The sequence below is a fragment of the Ylistrum balloti genome, unplaced genomic scaffold (genome assembly GCF_031769215.1).
Source record: "Ylistrum balloti isolate Yb309-2 unplaced genomic scaffold, AGI_CSIRO_Ybal_v1 Utg369894, whole genome shotgun sequence".
Lineage (NCBI taxonomy): Eukaryota > Metazoa > Mollusca > Bivalvia > Pectinida > Pectinidae > Ylistrum > Ylistrum balloti.
Genome location: NW_026782025.1, coordinates 555,696 through 574,803, shown reverse-complemented (window position 1 = coordinate 574,803; position 19,108 = coordinate 555,696). Strand labels below are relative to the sequence as shown.

At 34.3% G+C, this 19,108-nt stretch overlaps 2 protein-coding genes across 2 annotated transcripts in view; one reads left to right on the top strand and one right to left on the bottom strand.

Annotated features, from left to right (window-relative positions):
* LOC132546533 (uncharacterized) overlaps positions 1–7,732 on the top strand; it is a 102,196-nt gene extending 94,464 nt beyond the window's left edge. The window contains exons 16-20 of the mRNA XM_060210253.1: positions 386–479; positions 2,239–2,321; positions 2,564–2,690; positions 2,992–3,089; positions 3,613–7,732. Of these exons, the coding sequence (XP_060066236.1) occupies positions 386–479; positions 2,239–2,321; positions 2,564–2,690; positions 2,992–3,089; positions 3,613–3,828 (618 nt within the window). The 3' untranslated portion in view covers positions 3,829–7,732. The remainder of the gene's footprint in view (positions 1–385; positions 480–2,238; positions 2,322–2,563; positions 2,691–2,991; positions 3,090–3,612) is intronic.
* A 674-nt stretch (positions 7,733–8,406) lies between these two features.
* LOC132546534 (pleckstrin homology domain-containing family G member 7-like) overlaps positions 8,407–19,108 on the bottom strand; it is an 89,688-nt gene continuing 78,986 nt past the window's right edge. The window contains exons 9-19 of the mRNA XM_060210254.1: positions 18,339–18,491; positions 17,015–17,110; positions 16,632–16,733; positions 15,621–15,737; positions 14,700–14,874; positions 13,466–13,581; positions 11,944–12,037; positions 11,506–11,588; positions 10,105–10,222; positions 9,357–9,454; positions 8,407–8,774 (exon numbers count right to left, since the gene is read on the bottom strand). Of these exons, the coding sequence (XP_060066237.1) occupies positions 8,541–8,774; positions 9,357–9,454; positions 10,105–10,222; positions 11,506–11,588; positions 11,944–12,037; positions 13,466–13,581; positions 14,700–14,874; positions 15,621–15,737; positions 16,632–16,733; positions 17,015–17,110; positions 18,339–18,491 (1,386 nt within the window). The 3' untranslated portion in view covers positions 8,407–8,540. The remainder of the gene's footprint in view (positions 8,775–9,356; positions 9,455–10,104; positions 10,223–11,505; positions 11,589–11,943; positions 12,038–13,465; positions 13,582–14,699; positions 14,875–15,620; positions 15,738–16,631; positions 16,734–17,014; positions 17,111–18,338; positions 18,492–19,108) is intronic.

Genomic DNA, 19,108 nt, shown 5'->3' with positions numbered 1-19,108 from the left:
TAAAGTAATTATTTCCAAAACAGGTCTCACATTTCTTACTGGGGAGGAGGTTCATCTTACTGTACTGTTTATAGAAAAAATATTTTTGAACATAACTTATTTATTTCCCACTGGAAATAACTTTGTAAGATTTATTAGTATAGGATGACAGTTTTGATGGTATGCATGTACACTGGCTTACTTTCATCGATGTCACAGTTTCTTTTTCATGGCTATTGAAAGCTTTTTACCCTTTAACCTTTATATTCAATATTGCTTATCTTAAATGACCCTCAACACCGCTAGGCCTCTTGTTAACTATTGAATGAAAGCTTGCTAAGAATGGTGCGCACAGAGATAGATGCTATCAATTTTAACAAAACTGTGTCTTCTTGTCCCGTTACAGTACTTAAAGAACACACTCCTTAAGCAGCCTTGTGAACGACTTCTGGCATGTCCCCAGCGACAGTTACTACACGAAGGACAGCTCACTCTTGTTGGTAGGTGACTGTAGATTTGTTGTACTCTACAAGTCTTCTTACCTGGATGCTCACGACTAATATTATTTTGTGGCGACTGTGTGATCCAAACGAATTAATTAAGCCTCGTAACGTAGAAAAATGGAAAGAGAATGTTTTAGAGTATTTGATGTCGTTGATGAAGTGTGGACGTTTACCCTTACTGAACATGTGGTCTTATCCTGATAGTATTTTCCATGTCTCTCCTTGTAAATATGCAAATGTTTTGTTCCTTTTTTGTCATTATTAGAGTTTCAGTTAATATTCAGTTGTTTTTTGTTGTTTGGTTTTATATCACAATGATGTATATATTACTTAACCATTCATGGATCAGTGCAACGCAAGCTTCTCGTAGTAAATGGTATTTGAGAGCGTTTGTGTAGTATTCTTTGAATGAAAAAAGGATAACTACCGTGTGTAACAGAACTTTAGAAGGTGATGGCACGAGATGCTAATTAAACTGTGTGCGTAGCATTGTTTTTAGAACGCTATCGCATATAAAACATTTCATGTTTAATAAACTAGTTAATACAGAGATAAAGTTTGCAATGTTTTTCAGATGTCGATCGATTAGTTTAAATTTCATACTATATGAAGCAAACATACTGTGTGTAACAGTATTTTACTGTACCACGCGTCCGCATTACTGATAAATGTACACAGTTTACTGGATTTGATAACGTTTACACGAAATATATTTTCATGTACAGAGTAAGACCTACTGATGTAAAGCGTACAGAGAACAATATAAAGCTAGACACTGAAAGTTTCACTAGTTTGAGCAAATTCTAGGAACTTAGGATGGATTTGACTTGATGTAACTGTCTACACGTGTCTTTCTCGGAATTAAAGTTGACGTGATGTATAGTGGAGCCACAGTCACAAGTATTGATTATCTCTCCAGTCGACGACTTCAAAACATGTGGTGGCCATTAACCTTAATTTGGCTATCCCAGTGTCTCCTCCTGCTATTGTCACCTATCGTCTGACAGCAGGATGGAAACTTTCAAACCATCAGTAATATGCTTTTGGTTTTTTGACTTAAACAACTCTTAATACGTCCAAATAGTTCAATGTTCCGAATATCCACTTTAACTTCAATTGCTGTTGAGATAATCCAATATTGAAATATGAAATTTGGTGAATTATAAAGTTACTTCAATTGCAAGAATACATTACACACGTCTTTATATCGATAAATATTCCAACTTCCTCAGTTGCCTTCTATATTTTCAACTTTGGAGGAACTGAAGTACGATAAACAATATGATAAGTTTGATAAATTGTGTTTAGTTTTTACTCTATAGTAAAAGTTGCTGTTAATTCGTGCGTCTGTTAAACTGCCTTTTGTAGAATCAGATTTTAATGATAGGTCAATTTCTTTATGTGATTGAATTCAAAGGATAAATAGTAATTGGTAAAGGAATCGGAACTCGGTAAACGGGTTTGCGCGATGTTGAACTTATTCTTCAGAGGATACATAGAATCAGCCTAAAGGATATCCATTTTTTTCTGAAGAGTATGTAGAGCGTTGACCAAAATTAATCTTTTAATGAAACCATGAATATTCCCAATCAGTTTGTATAATATTGATTCAGATATATAGGAATAATGGTATTAAATGTTGCTACAAATCTGTCGAAGTGAACGATATATAACTCGCCTCAAATTTCATTTCTATCAATGCTACAAAATAAATTGACGTATATTTTATTTAACAATGATCCTAATTCCGTTACAGAATCTACAAAAACCACTGAGGTATATCTGTTTCTCTTCGACGATATTCTACTGATAACAAGAGTCAAGAAATCAGCGAGAAAGGTACTTGAACTTAAGCTAAATTGAGTTATTTCCCATTGTTGGTAACATCTGAACGTGGATACGTATATGTACGGATTAACTCCCTTCATTAACCGAATGGTTTGGAAAACAATGGCTGAAGATATATGTCCTTTAAAATTATCGATGAAATTTTTTAATAGAATTACGTATTTCATCCCCTATACTGTCTTGCAGATCCTTGTATTACACACACACACACATGTATATATTGTGTTTAACAGAAACAGTCCCAGCTAGAGGTTACTGGAACACAAACCTCTTGTGATAAAGTTACGTACACGGTTCATAAGCAACCGGTGGCATTGGACAGACTCAGTGTACATGACATTAGCCAATCGGAAGCTGCAGGTACTGACCAATCAACGCAATCAGCGGATTTTATCAAGCAATCGTTCACGTATAATGTTTATAATTTGACCTTTTATTTCATGCAAATGCTTGTTAAATGATCACTGACATTTATAATGTCAAGTGCAGTTCCATCAAAAGTCCCAGTCCAATCAAAATATCGGAGACATTTGTAACGTCCATTTTTTGTTATTTAATACCGTAAGAATCCATTTAATTTTTCGGTGATTGTTTATTAACTCATTATATGAAATATAACGTGGACTTCAATAATGCAATAGGTGATGTTTTTTTATATCAGCTAATGGTGTCAAGTGTGCCTTCGTGATCGTCCAAATCAGTCGATTTCAACAAATCATTGGTGTTTACACCCTACAATCGCCTACAGACGCGGCAAAGGTACGTTGCTTTTCCAGAAGAAATGAACAGCCAAGAAATCAACAATGGCCGAAATGTTCTACTTTTTATCGTTATCAGGCGATATTTTAATAGCCTTATAACATTCTTATATATAAGATGGTTTGATCATCTAACATGTATCTATGCTAATTCAGTTGGTCGTGATAAAGTGCTTAGCTGCTGGTAATTTCTTACCGTAACCAGTCATAGTAGGGAAAACATTGCTGCAACTGAAAACCTTTCTCTTGAAAAACTATCTAGTCTTTCATTAAGAGAAAAAAATACACTCCACCGATTTGATTATATGATTTGTCGCCCCTCCTGTTCGTAGCCGGTCATTTATCAATGTAACAGGTTTTTTTCCGATTTAAAGACTATTGGCATTTTCATCATTTATGTTCGTCATTGTACAAAATCAATTCAAACCATCATTTCGTCTTGATTTTTTCAGAAACAATCTTGATGTGTAGTTTTTATATTTTGAAGTGTTTGTAAACACTATGTGGTTTTTGTGGATTTTCAGAACGCCTGGTTGGAAAAACTCGGTGAAGCGAGAGAAAAATTTACCAATAAAGACGATTCGAATCAAGAATTAAATACTGGAAATATGGACTCAAGGGAGAACAGAGATACCCGCATATCGGATCTTTCTTTCTCTTCACCGCGAAGGCAGCGTAAAAATGGGACTCTGAAATCTTCCCATACCAAATCTCTGTCTGTGGACTCTGTTTATATATAGGGGTCTCTGTAAGGCATTAGCAAATAACTCTTTTAATCCACAACTGACGATGTGTGACCAATACAGTGAAACATTGCTTATCAAAAAGCCGAGTACACGAATTATTCAAGTTAAAACTGTGTCGGATAATTGGAAGTATTTGAATTGTCACGGTCAAAAACATTTGAAAACACGGTCGTGTAATTTTGGACACAAATTAGTTTATTTTTACCAATGTTTTCTATTTCATTGAACATCAAGTGCCTGAGATTGACAATACCTTTTTTACATTTAAATCAACATAATGACTCATGTGCATGTATGCTTTGATTTTAACTGAAACATACGCAAACGTACTATATTTCCGCGGCACACTTATAATAACACTAAATAAAAATATATCGATAAATTTGGAAATCCGCTAGTCAATTATGTATTTGTTAAGACATTTTTCATTTTGTAAACTAGCTTGGCACTTCATATAGAAAAGGTTGCATGCTTGATATGAAGAAGTGATATCGGCCGAGATTGTCCTCTTTACGTAAAAAGGTTAGCTTATCGCCTACTTTAGAGGTACAAATTGTTGTGTTTGATCATCTGCTTTTTCAGTGTCAGTGACATGTGTGATCTAATCCGGTACCTTGATACAAAGTCATGATTTTTTACGGGTAGATAACTCATTTATGACCATCCCATGTGCAATTACAATCACCTTTAATTTGTACATATAGGATCTTTTGAAAGTGTCAATTCAAAACGAAGAAAATGTTTTAATATATGATAAATTTTGATCAAAGGCTAAATAGTTCAAAATGGCAATCGGAAAGTAAAGATATTAACAAGGGTTAAGTGATGATAATGATGTGTTTTAGTGTAGTTATAGAACTTATAGAAATTATATTGATCTTTCATATTTCACTTCTGAAATCTACATTTGATTTTTCGCTTCACTGTCAGTAGTAACATCACAAACTTAATAATATACGGTCATGAAGTATGGGGTTTGATAAAGTCCAGAATCCGAAAACTACACTATTTCGTTGATCTGGTGCTATATTCATAACCGGTTGAAGATTTTTACCAGTCATCATCAAATTCTTGTCATCGTCAATTCTAAGGATATACTTGAAATTGTTTTCATATAATATATATGTATGCTTCTCGTAGTCTGTGGTTGTATATATTCAATTTTTAGACCAACTGTAAAACAAAATAGCCAACAAGCAACCGTCGTTTTTTGATTTGATAGTTAAAGTTTGCTGTACTGAATAGCTTCAGAAAGTGTAAGTTGAAGTGTGGTCTCACTAGTGTACAGGCTTCTCCTTTGTCAATCATTGAATATAAAGGTAATAGAAAGCAGTTTTGGATTTTGAACTTTTTGAACATTTTTATATAATTCTCAAGAATCATTTTGTGAGTTTATATCTCTAGTGTTCTATTAATATATAACTCATTCATCTCTCAGTGCACGTAACGCCATAGATCAACTAAACGGAAAGAGGAGAGAAAAAAGTACACAAAATGGATAAAGATCTTCAGAAGGTGATAGTTTAGGTCTGTATGTGGTTTTGTTTTTGTACACGGTTGTGAAGCAACACTGTTACATGATAGCCACTCTTTACATAGAAAAATCATTTTAGACGGTAAACCATTGAAATATATCTATTTTGATATCACCTTTAATATCAAAACACCATTCTATCATTGTTAAACCAATCAAACACCTTGCATGTTAAAGTGATTGCTTGCTTGTTCTTCCATTCATTGCAATTTAAAATTCCAGTGGTCTTTTTGTACGTACCATTGTGTGTGTGTTTAATGGCCGAGTTTCAATTCCTGTGACTGCAATACTCCAATGTGCATGGTCGTGAGAGTGGTAATTACAAAGCGTAATCCTTTCGGAGTTGGATCATAGCTAAAGAGTGATAGTTTTAGGGCGCTCTATTTGGGGAAACGAGTGTTAGTAAGTCTGTTTGGTAGTTGGGAGTCCGTAAAAATGTAACTGCGTAGCAATCTGTACTGATTTACATACTATATGACTCATATTTTATTTTTCAATAGTGTTATAATTTGATAATGGAATATCTTTTGTCCGAACGAACAAATCGGAGTCCAATTTATTGAACGGCATATCAAAGTTGCATTTGGTAGCAAACTTTACAGAGTTCTGGGTAGTTTTGATAGAATTTTGAAGACAATGTATTCTCATTGTTTATGCGCTCTGAAAGCTTACATGTTACACTTACATGTATGAAATGTGTTTTTGTCAAACAAAATTTAGGTGGTATATAAATATACCCAGTTAGATAAAGGACAATGATGAAATTTCTTTCTTTTTAGAAAGACAACAGTGAAAAATTTATCTTTGAACGTCATTTTTTCGGTGTGCGTTATTTCAATAACAGGTCTGAAATTCTTTGTAATAAATAGCAGTTTTACAGTTCCGTTTAATTTCATGTCAGATAATAATATCTATTACAAGATACTTCCAGATGTATTCCATTTTATGTCACAATACTATGGACATTGGTATCATTGAGTAGGTTGATACCTCGACTTGTTTCTTGTTTCGGTCATCGATGTTATATGTCAAGTCGACGGAATTGTATTGCATTTATATTTGTCAGTCATGATGTTTTTATTGGTAATTACAATTAACATAGTACAGACAGATATATATAGTTGCGTTGTGATAATCATCCTTCACATCCACTCATGACTTGGCATATGAAAAATCGACAACAAAGTTTTACCCATAATTACTGTACTTACATTTTGTATACCAAAATTTTACTTACATTATGTATATCAAACTTTTACTTGCATTATGTATATCAAACTTTTAATAACACTATCTATACCAAAGTTTTACTTACATTGTGTAAACCAAAAGTTTACCTACATTATGTATATCAAACCTTTAATTACATTTTGTATACCAAAATTTTACTTACATTATGTATATCAAATTTTTAACTACATTATGCAAAAGACTCGTTTGGATGTAAATGGACCACGTCTTCACAAACACATCTCATTTACATGGTACACTGAAATAAGGTTGGACTACGTGCATTAATGTATTTGGTATCTGTTGACCACGACCATTGATGATGATTATCTGCATTACAAATATTATACGTGTCAAGATGTGGTCAAACATCTAGGTTAAGTCTGGTGTTACCACACTGTCATTATCACATTTCTACTTCAGATGAAAGAGAGCTGACTTTCAAGTATCACGAACAAGTTCTGAACACACTTTCTCTCCATACAAGGACGCACAATCATATATAGCCATTACTTTGCTGGTTTTGAAATATTCACTTTGTAGGTCAAGAATGAAGACAAATGATTGTCATTATATTGCTGAAATTGATCAGTACAAGGCTGAAGATACACACTTGGTCAGTGCAGGGTGAAAACACATACTGGATGTATTGTTGAAGACACATACTTTGTCATTACAAAGTTGTAGACACACTGTTGGTCAACACAAGTTTGAAGACACACAATTGTTCAGTACAAGGTTGAAGACACAATTGTTCAGTACAAGGTTGAAGACACATACTTATTCAGTACAAGATTGAAGACACATACTTGGTAAGTTCACGATTAAAGACACATGTTACGTCAGTACAAAACGATGAACACGATTTCATCAAAACAAGGTTGTGGTTTAAGCATTATGTTATAATTGGTGTGTATTTCAGCTCTAGTTTTGTAAATTATTCCTCCCTATGATACCATGTTGATGACCTGTAATTTAATGTCTTTGTATAATATGGTATTCCAAGTGTATTATGATGGTCTATACGATATCAGAATGGTGCAGGCCCACCCTAAACAATTAGAAACATCACCCTGCCTAATCGACTACATCGTGATAGGTAAAGGTGATTGATGTTCAAAAATAAAAAGAAAAAAAGGCTTTTTTCGTTTTCTTGTTTGTTAATCGACGTTTTGATGTTAAGTATTTGTTTGAAACTATGTATCATTACATATCTATTTTCATTAAAACGAAAGAACATAAACTGCTTTCCACCTAACTGTTTGGCAAGCGTGATTATTTCATTTCCGCTATTGTGTTTTTTTCCTCATTTCTTGATGGCAACAACATTACCTCTCAAAACGTACAGCGTTAACACGTCGAAGTTAATTTGGTATACAATGACTTGTTCTCAAGACTATTTTTCATGCCAGAGCCCACATATAGCAGATAAAATCACAACACAGGGTTTTCAGAGATGCGTGTTGATGAATATTATTAAGATTAGAATTGTCACAATATTATTGAGAATGTGCTTTTTTCTTTTGTGGTAAAAAATTTTGGTGCTCGTTACATACCAAATGTCCTGGGGTCGTGAAATTTACAATTTTGGTTAAGCATCTGGAGGTCTGCGATCCATAAAGATTGCCTGATCATACCATACCTGGTATTTGAGAAGAAGATTTTTGAAGTTTCAATCATTTTGACAATTGTTGTCCTCGCCCTTCAGACTCCTGGGGAAAGGGGACAGTTTTACACGACGCCGGGCAACATTGGATCGCAATAGATTACCCTGAGACTGACCTAAAAAAAAGACTAACCGCTTCGTGGACAGATTGAATATTTTTAATATAGACATTCATTATCACAGACAATTTGATACTTCGCTTCACTCTCCCGATTACAATAACACATTGTTTCGGGCACAACGACACATAAAGAGCTAGTAGGACCATGTTTGATATCATGTGATGAAAACTGTATCCATGCTGACGGATTTCTTTTTATGTTGACTGAGCATGCGTGCACGTCTGAGCCTGCGCGGTGATATGTCACCTGGTGTATGATTGGTAGCAGTGGTTGTAGCGTTGGACGACATTTGCTGACGATAATCAACGAGCCCATTTACGCCGCCATTGTCATGAGAGGAGGAATGATATTTCTTCTTTGCATCACACAGCTTCGTCATCCAGTATTCCTATTAAAGATACCGACATTTACCAAGAGTACAAATTACACACATAATGTTATTTTATATAGTAAACTAATCAGAAATTAAGGTGTGGGGGGAAATATTAAACACGCTTATATTGGATAATTCATGTGCATATTAAAAAGAGTATTAGTGAAACTTGTGAATGTTCTCTGAAAACGACTTTATTGAACTCAAACTTTTAAGAAAGTGCCATGATTCTCTAATTAATGGGGTTGCAGACCCTGATTTTTATTTACTTCACAGTCTCTAAATATGACGATGTTTCATGATCCTAGTTTTAATGCACGCAAAGTTAGGTTCACGACAAACTTTTAACAAAGCGCAATAACTCTGTACTGAAGGGTCCCGGCTTTGCTCCACTGTGCCTTGCTTTTGAATGACTTATGTATACATAATGTATATCATGTTTCAATATCCCATTGTTAATGAAGGAAACGTCAGACACCGGACACACAATTTTAACAAAGGACAATTACTCTAATTAAGTGGTTGCAGGCCCTAACATTGGTCAAATGCACAATGGCTTCGTATGATCAATACATTCATTAAGTCTCATGTACTCACCTTGGCATATTCGCTGGATGATTGTAGAGTGAATACTCCGATTATTTGCTGGAACCTGCTGATGTGGACTAAGACGATACAGTGTTTGAGACCGTTTGCTATTGATAAAAAGAAAACATATTTACAAGTAAAATATTTCATAACCAAAACAAATTTATATATAAACGAAAAACGTTCAGTGATCCGGAGAAAGTGTCATAACTAAGACGTCAACTGACTCAAATTTAAATAAATCGTACAAATACTCTGGAAAAATAAAAGTGGAGTATCTATACGCCAGGACCACTTCAAACATTTAATCGTGAGGAAACTGATATGTAATACTTGTATATGAACTGCTAGGCACATCAAATGCACTACTTAAAACGCTGAACAATATGTACATGAACCAATATCTACATATTTTGTAGTGGATAATACTGAAAATATAATTTCTCTTAAACATCTATTAACGTCGGCACAATTGAGACACGTTACCAATTTGTTATAAATGTCGTCTCACAAGGCATATGATTCTGGTAGTTGATTCTGGTATTATTCAAGGAATTGACACGTTATATAACTTATTTTGACGTCATTATAAGATGTTTGTATGACGTTACAATTCTAATGATTCCAGAGGGACATTCTATGTACAATGGGAGCTGTTTATAGTATGTTTATCCACTTTAACTATAGTTTGTCATACGAGTAAGACTCCAACCATATGTACGCTCTACGATATCTGAAGTCATAAATGTATGCGTACCTGATGCCTCCGACATGCCCACGTCATGCACACTTAAACGGTCTAATGCTATCGGCTGGCGGTGCACTGTATACAGGTTACAATCATTTGCGTTAAACGTCTCCAATGCATTCTGTTTCTGAAAATTGATCACCAACTTCTTCACTGCTATCCAGTGCTTTTGCTATACCACATTTCATATCTCTTAATATATCTTATTATCTCATAAAGTTACTAACATAACTAAAACTGACGAATGACTTTATATTATGTTTAATTAACTGATATACCATCTTTATATATCTTATTATCGCATAAGGTTACTAACATAACTAAAACTGACGAATGACTGTATATTATGTTTAATTAACTGATATACCATCTTCATATATCTTATTATCTCATAAGGTTACTAACATAACTAAAATTGACGAATGGCTATATATTATGTTTAATTAACTTATATACCATATATTTTCGTGGGGCTCCCTTTTTGTGGTTTTTCTAGAAATGTACATTTTCGGTCGCACTTCATTTCGCGGAAAAATTGCTAACGAAATGAATGATCTAATTCTTGTCAACTTTTCTCTGTTTACCATTACTTGAACATATATATTTAGATAAACCAAGAATTCCACGAAAGTAAATCCCCCTCTCATAGATATTTAAGATTTTTACAGTATCATTTGACCTAAATTTATCATGAAAGTTACTTTAGGTTGTATGTCTTTTGTACAATTATCATTGGATACTTCATGCCAGTGTTAATTCTGTGACACATATCAGGAGTGACACTCTCAGATAAGATAGAATAGTCAATCAATTTGACTTCTTTTGGTTGGTAAGATTTACCTAGAGGGAGGGAGTGGATATTATCAACATCTTAAATATCTGTACAAAATACTGTACTTTAAGTTCGAAAGTTTCGTAACGTTATGATAAACCCATAATGTTGAAACTTTTGTTTACAAGCACATATTTAGATAACCCACAGAAATAAAAACTCTTTCGGTACTTTTTCTCCAAATTCTCCACTAAATTGTTCTTCATGTACAGTTACCGGTGATCTGTTCATTATTTGAATGACTATTTTTCTACTACTGTTTCTAAAATATTCAAAATATCAAGAATTTCCATCCATTCTGAATTTTCCAAATTTCATAACGAATTTCGTTCGTGACTACAACAGAGAATACAAGTAAAATGAAACATGCTGCCTTTAGTTTAGTTAAGTCTTCCTCCTGTTTATTCCATTAGGTCTTCTGTCAAACAATAGAGACAAAGAACAAGCTAACATTTTTGTTGCGATCTCACATTAGAATATTTTCGCGAAAATTGTAAGCAAAGTATATAATTAATTCGACCTGGTTTGCAAACAATGAATTACATGTTGACAGAAGACATTAAGGTTATAATGATTACCTTCTTCACGGATTTCTTTATTTTTGTTATCAACAATATGTCATCAAACAGGAATAAGTGTACATCGACGGATTTCGTTGCTTCTGGAAACATAAAAACCATTTCAAAACAAATATTCTGACCGTAAAATTAAGAATAAAACTGATAGGGATATTGAAAACGGAGAATAATTTGATTTTAATAAGATCTGAATGGAATCAAAGTATATCATATTTGTATGAAGGAGAATACATTTTTCTGATCTTTAAATTCCTCCTGTTTTTTATCATACTGATAATTAGCGATAGGATCGCACTTAATTATCTGATCGTTATCATTTGGCTACCGGATATACTGTATATAGATAACAAGGGACATTACTCCTGTTGACAAGAAATCCGCTTACTTCCTGATTCTGCCTGAATTATCTTTCTTGTCATATAGTGTTGAGTGACATACCTACTAATGTCAGTAGACCTTCATGCATGAGTTGTCTCTTGGGACATGACAAAAGTTTCGTACATGGTTGAATAGAGAGACTTGACTTTAGAAACTGTAAATATAAAAGATATGAACAGATGTCAATCATATATATCTAATATCCCATGTACTGTCGGATTTACTTTCTGAAATATAATACGAGTGTTAAAAATATTGGGCAAATAATGTTTCCTTTTGCTTGTGGGACAATTTTTTTTAAAATGCAAAAGATTAAGTTAAATTTTATAGAGAGGGCTTTTACAGGCTATGTCTATTGTCCCATTCTTTTTGTCACCAAGATCTTGACAACAACATATTCCCAATGAATTCAAATTTGATAAAAAGGTGAAATTCCCTTCGGGCTAATTGCGTGCACGTGCGTTAAATCGATGGAAGTGATTCATGATGAAATTATTTCACTTAATACATATGTATAATAATATCAAGTAGTACAATACTATTAGCTTCCCAAAACAGTTCGTGTGGTTCGTGGGACAACAGTTTCAGTCCTTGCCCAGACAGGAAGGGGAATATCGGTAATTATATGGTTATATGGTAATCCGGATGACTCTTTAATGTTGTCCATATGTTTTTGTCATGGAACACCACACAGTGTAAAGGTTTATAAACGATGTACACCATTCCTGATGGCAACGGACTAACAGAATTGAAACAATATCTACAGACAACATATCTAAACAAATGTATGAAAACTGCAACTAGTTTGACATCTTTACAAAAAGAAACTCTGCAGTTCTATTGCCGTTAATTGTTTTTCATATTATTTCGACTATGAACGCTTGTAATAAACTGATATTTCGATCGATACAATCGCTGAAGAACCATGACTTATCTGAAAGAAGAGGTCTAAATCCGGAAAATCTTCAGTGTTGTTTCTGTTAATTTTTCGTTCATCTGGAGACGCTAGTAATATTCAGACTGACTCTTCCACTATGATTAGCTTGCAAGGTGGCGTGCGTGGCTTATAATACTAAATGCTACGCCTCAAGCGGCATGCGTTCTGGATAGTTAAAAGGGACAACAAAAATAGATGGCAGATACTATGCAAGCAGAAAAACCATAATTGCGTGCAAACAAAACCCCAAATTCGCCTGACCAATGTATGCTCCACGCTATCTCCAACCCTAGACCTGAATACTAATCCAAAACTTACTCCATCCACTTACCGACATTGTTTCAAAAATATCTTTCCATCGTACATGTATTCCAAACGTCACTAAACAGTCAAAAACATATATACTAGAAAGTATCTGGTAACAGCCTTTTTCCAACGAAAAGACCAAACATTGACAAGAAACTATCGCCCAATTATTTGGACGCTAGTAGAAACTTTTGTAAAGGACGTAATAGATGAACAAAAACAAAGTGTTTGTCGTTTTCTCAATCATCAATACGTATCTTCATAATCAATCAATTAGATTAAATATATTGTGTAGGAGGGATTAGTGATTTGTATCATGGTACTGTCTATTATACGTACGTCAGGAATGTAAACCTTGGGATCCAGGTCAGATATAGACGGCCAAACAAGTTGCTTTTGAATTTCCTGTAGACGCCGAGTATTTCGTTCCATTCTCATTTTCTCTTCCAGATTTTCTATAATCAATTATACCAAAATATGACAGAAATGCAGTGAACAAGTTTTGCTTTGTGCATACACATATGTGGTATTTCGGAATGATGCGTACTAATGTCTTTAATAATGAGAGATTTATGTAAAGATTGACGGAGATATTTATGTTAAGGTTGTCCATGAAAAATCTTATCTGGCCTTCGGGCCAGGTGAGCTAAAAATTAAAAAAGAAACGTGCGAATATCGGGATTACTGAACGTCAAAATATTGGTTTTCAGTTTATTTCGACCAAAATAAGTGGCCCGCAGTCCCGATGGATTTTTTATAATTAATTTAACATCACTAACGAGTCAGTCATGCTTTAATGTATTGCAATTTGTACTGAAAGGTGTTATCCAATTTTGCGACGTGCAATCCATCAACCTGCAATTTATCAAAATACAACTAAACATCAAGCTTTAGTGCAATATATCTATTAATCACTATGTAAATGTTGGCCAACGTAAACACTAATTGTCCATCAATTTCAAGGCAAGTAGTTTGACTACACGAAGGGTCAGTTGCACTGTTTCAATAACGTCATAAATTTGCTGCACGTTGGAGCCAACAACTGATTAAAACATAAAGAGAAATTTAAAGTATCTGATTTAGGAGTGTATATTCTGAACCGAAGCCATCTATCATTAATTCTGTATTTATGGAACAGGTAAGTTCAAAAACATAGGTTAATTCTACTACTTAAAGGATTGCCGCAAATGACCAAGCGCCTAATTGCCATCTTTCAAAATGGGGATTGTAATGAGGATAAAACGTAAATTCAAACAATTTATTTTATGTACACTGTGTAAGGAAACATAAATAACATCATATTGATATCAATTATCTATTTACATCGAGCCAGCAAGCCTATCAGCATTGTCTTGAAGTATAAAATCATTATTATATGAAACCTACGTCAAAGCAGAGAGAATATGGAATTTTGATGACATCGTAATGAAGCCTATTCCATAGACTGAAAGCATATAAGGTCCTTTAGGCGAAACAATGCTAATTTTCAGTAACAGCAATAAGTAGTGTGACGAACATTCGTACATAATAGATCGGTATCCGACTACTTTAAAAGGACATGTGATTAACGTACGTAATGAGACCTCGAGTTTGCCGATTGCTGCTGCTAATAAACCTCTGTCTGCCTCGATCAAGGTGTACTTCCTTATATTGGCCAGCAGGAGTGGTAGTTTGGTGCAGTGTTGCATCGGGGAAACCAACAAGTCATTCAGTTGAAGACGGTTACACCGGGGGTCCTGTTCGCACCACTGAATCAAAGAAGTCGTGAGGCTATTCAGATACACATACTAAGCAACCTATCAAAAATAGGACGTCCAGTCAGGAAAACGAATGCTGATTGTAACATGGATCCATTAGATTTAAGTAAAGTAATAGAATCTACACGCATTGAATAGACGCTTATAACTGGCATCTATAGCACGTCAACCAAAAAACATAAAGACACGCAATCAAAACGCATTTATTACACACATCTCAAATTTTTCAACGTAGATATCAATCACTTCTATATTTTATCATAGCGTCACATGTATAACAGGTCACGAAAACATGGATGAATGGATTGCCATTAACCCGATTTTATTAACCAAAACCAGAAATTCGTATGAAACAGGTATCACACATGGATTTCACCGAACACGCATTCGTTGAACGTCACCTATACACATCAACCGAACTTAAGTAACACACTCTCGTTATCTGTCGTAAATAACACCTGTGAATTTAATTGTGGATTAACTCGAAAACGGGAACATAAAATACTAGAATACACAAAGAGTTTAACTTACATGTTAGGCTTCAATAACACATATTTCCTTAACTTTACTTCTAGAAACATATTGAGCAACAACAGTAATTTACTCGTTAATTAATTCAAAGTATACTATTTAGTTAAAATTCAGTATCACGGTTCCATTTAAGTATCATGCAGTATTTTGATATCAGGAACATCAGTGAACTGGACTTTAGGAGTCTCATTGATACCGTACGCTACCTTTTCAAATTCGCAGTAGTCGTCATTCTTTTTCAGTTTCTCCAAATAATTAAGTCCTCTGGTGTAGTTGAGGCAGTATGTGTGGTATACTTCTCCTTCCTCCGACAGATTGGCAAACTTCAATGTTAAACAAGTATTTTTCTCAAATAAGAGGAGTCATGTTTAATCATACATTTGCACGGAACCAAATTCTTGTCTCGCTTTAAAAATATCACTACGGTGACAATTTATTTCGTTGATGAGTAGTACCTATGAAAATACAGTGCTGAAATTCAGGTCAATAACAACAACAAAAAATATAGACATATCAATTAAATCTTAATCGAAACTCAACTTCGATTAATCTTCAACAAAATATGAACAGCAGTAAAATCTATTTGGAAATAGATGTTTACCCATTCGTTGACAAACGAATTCTTCGTGTTTAAATTCCCGAATTGAGAAATGAAAGTACAAACATATATCACAGTTGTAAAAGGATACACTGCTAAATGCTTCATCTGCGAACTCATAACGTCAGATGTATTTTAAATCTACTGATAGAGAGGCAAAAAGTGGGCATATTCTCATGTAACGCATTCAAGCCTTTTAAATCAGTCTTAAAACACATGGTTTGAAAAGATGCAGTTTGACGAAAACAAAGGTTTTTAATCGACATTATAATTTCATTAAGTCCATTTTTTCTCCTATATCAGGTATTCGATGGTTTTGATGTTGCAAACTTGGTTCTTGTCGGAGATCATACCACGCATTACGATGATTGATCTAGATACATTTCATTTGTGCAAGAAAGGGATACTATCGTCATTAAGTCTTCCAGTACTCGGTAATGGCCATGCATGGCCTATTTGTAAAATTACCCTTCCTAAGGCCTATGATTATGTGTGCTCCTAAATCTCTGTGTTCGACAAGTCAATAAATCCATAAACTTGTACTTCCTAAGACCTCCCGTAGTTGTTTAGTATTTTATATCTCCGAGTTCAACTTGTATATAAATATTTCCACACTTACCCTCTCTAAAACCTCCTCTAATCGTTTGGTCTCCCATATCTCTGTATTGGACATGTTCTTGGTCAGTACAGATAACAGATCTTTACAGAAGGTGTAGCTTACCTAAAGGTAACACAAATATTTCATCATATAAGATTACCATGTCACCAATTCTTAAGCCATCATTTCTTAGTTATATATCTTTTCTCTTTTACTATTTCTAATTATCTTACATGTATTTTTGATAGCAATAGTGTTTAACTACACACATGAATGTATAGCACAAGCAGGTAAGAGTTTGATCGAAGTGTTTCGATCTGTAGCTCTTGGTGATGTGAATGCTATGTTCACCCACTGCAATGGTTTGGGTTACAATCAGTGTATATATAAAACAGATGACTTACATAGCACAAATCATCTAAGTTACAGAAAATCTCCGGAGGTTCTATGTACATCAGAAATCCTTCCACCTGTACTTTCTTCAACGGCTCCAAGAAACACTGTAATGTATTTGAAGACAATGCTTTAAATGCAATAACAGAAATTTGCAAAACGTCAGTCTGACTTTATTTCAATCCTTACTTACAGCATTACCACATTGCGACGTCCATTATTAGTCAGGTCATGAGCAGGCGTTTGTGTAAACTTTGCCATTATCAATAGTAGGTATCCAACAGGACATACAGAGGAAGGTGATTGAGTTAATCATGTTACCCTTGTTAGCGTTTAGTTCCAGCAGTGATAATTGCCATTGCTTGAACTTTAAGATCATACAACCAAATTAATTTAAAACATCCATATTCCACTTCCTCTAGACGCTCAAGAAATATTTCAAAACGAAAAAGTATGAGTGTCTATTTTAAACCATCGATATAACAACTAAAAAAGCTATAATGACACCGATACCAAAACTATTACAAGAAATCCCAGAGGGATTTTGACGTCCAGTTTTGTTTTGCCTTAATTTCAAAAGCTGGAAGCGAGTTAGGGGAAAAGATTATAAATAAGATAAGTTGTGCGAGCACTATGGCAACAGTTGCAACAAAATTCTTAAGTGGGACATTAAAAATGTACCGTGTAAGGCATGTGCTAATTGCATGCACACTTTGTGAAACACATATGTCTTCATTGCGCTAATGATATGTCAGGGTTAGTTAAATTGTTTTTTTTTTTCAAATGTAGGTCAAAGGTGACGGTCACGGTCACATGGCAACAAAATTTGACAAACAGCAAACAGGAAATTAAAAATAGTAAAGCAAATGAGGAAAAAAATGAACATGCATCGTGGCTGAATGCGTTGTACTTGCATACAAAGCTCAAAGAAACAGAGAAAAGAAAAAAAGAAATAATAAAAAACGACCCAGTGTAAAGTATTGTAAATGTCAAAATATTATGGGCAGCGTAACATTGAATAAGACAAATACAAAACAAAAATACAAAAATAAAAACCAAAAGAAAACAAACAAAATAACAAAACTAAATAAGAACAAAATTATGAAGAGATGTATAATTGAAGAAATAAACGTACTAGATCTGAGTTGTTATTTTAACGTAAAGAACCTCTCATACCGTGCTGACATGACACTTGATACATCAGCAGGGAAGATAATAACACGACTACTACCGGGTAACGATTCCTCTTTATACTAATCTATAGGGGAGTGTAGCGAGGAGTACGACGAACAGTATCGATTTAAGTCGTCAAGGAAGAGACGAGATGACACGTACGTGCTTTAACGCCATCAGATGATCGATCAGAAAGACACACTCGCTGGTAAACAGTTCCCATACCGCCTCACGCCGTTTTCGTTCACTCTCGGGAATTTTTATGGGTTGTCTTTCCTTGTCTGAACTGACGATTAGGTCCGACCAGTGGCAGTTCTGTTCAATATTAATTGTATTTATATTACAGAGGATTGTACAAAAGACACATAAGTGAATAGCACTCTTGTTCTATACAAAATTGAATAAGATGCAGGAGAGCCAAACAATAATTGAAACTGTTTCATACAGTTGTTTCGTTCATCTAGGACTCGTCAGTAATGCTAAAACCCTAATTGTTAAAATCCAAAGTGATCTCTTAAAATGAATTTCGAAATTTTCAAATATCTGATAATCTTAGAAGAACGTCAAGTACTTGTATTCATAAACAAACAATTGCTAATAGCGATTTCACATGAACGACGTTTTACTAACACAATATACCTTTAAAAGTAAAAGACGTATTACCTTTGATTAATACAGAAATCACATTGATTTTGTTCATACTTTCACTCCGTGTTAAGTATTTCATTTTGATCCTCGCTTCATAGAACGTGAGCTTAAGTTGTGTTGACATACCAGTAATTTCGTTATTGTTTCTGAACTCGGAGCTAGTTTTGACTATTGGAATAATTATGACTAATCCTGGCTATTATGATAATGTAACCAATACATTCACTGTATCCAGGCGGACAAATCACCTATATGGTACTTCATATATGATAAGAGTTGATCAC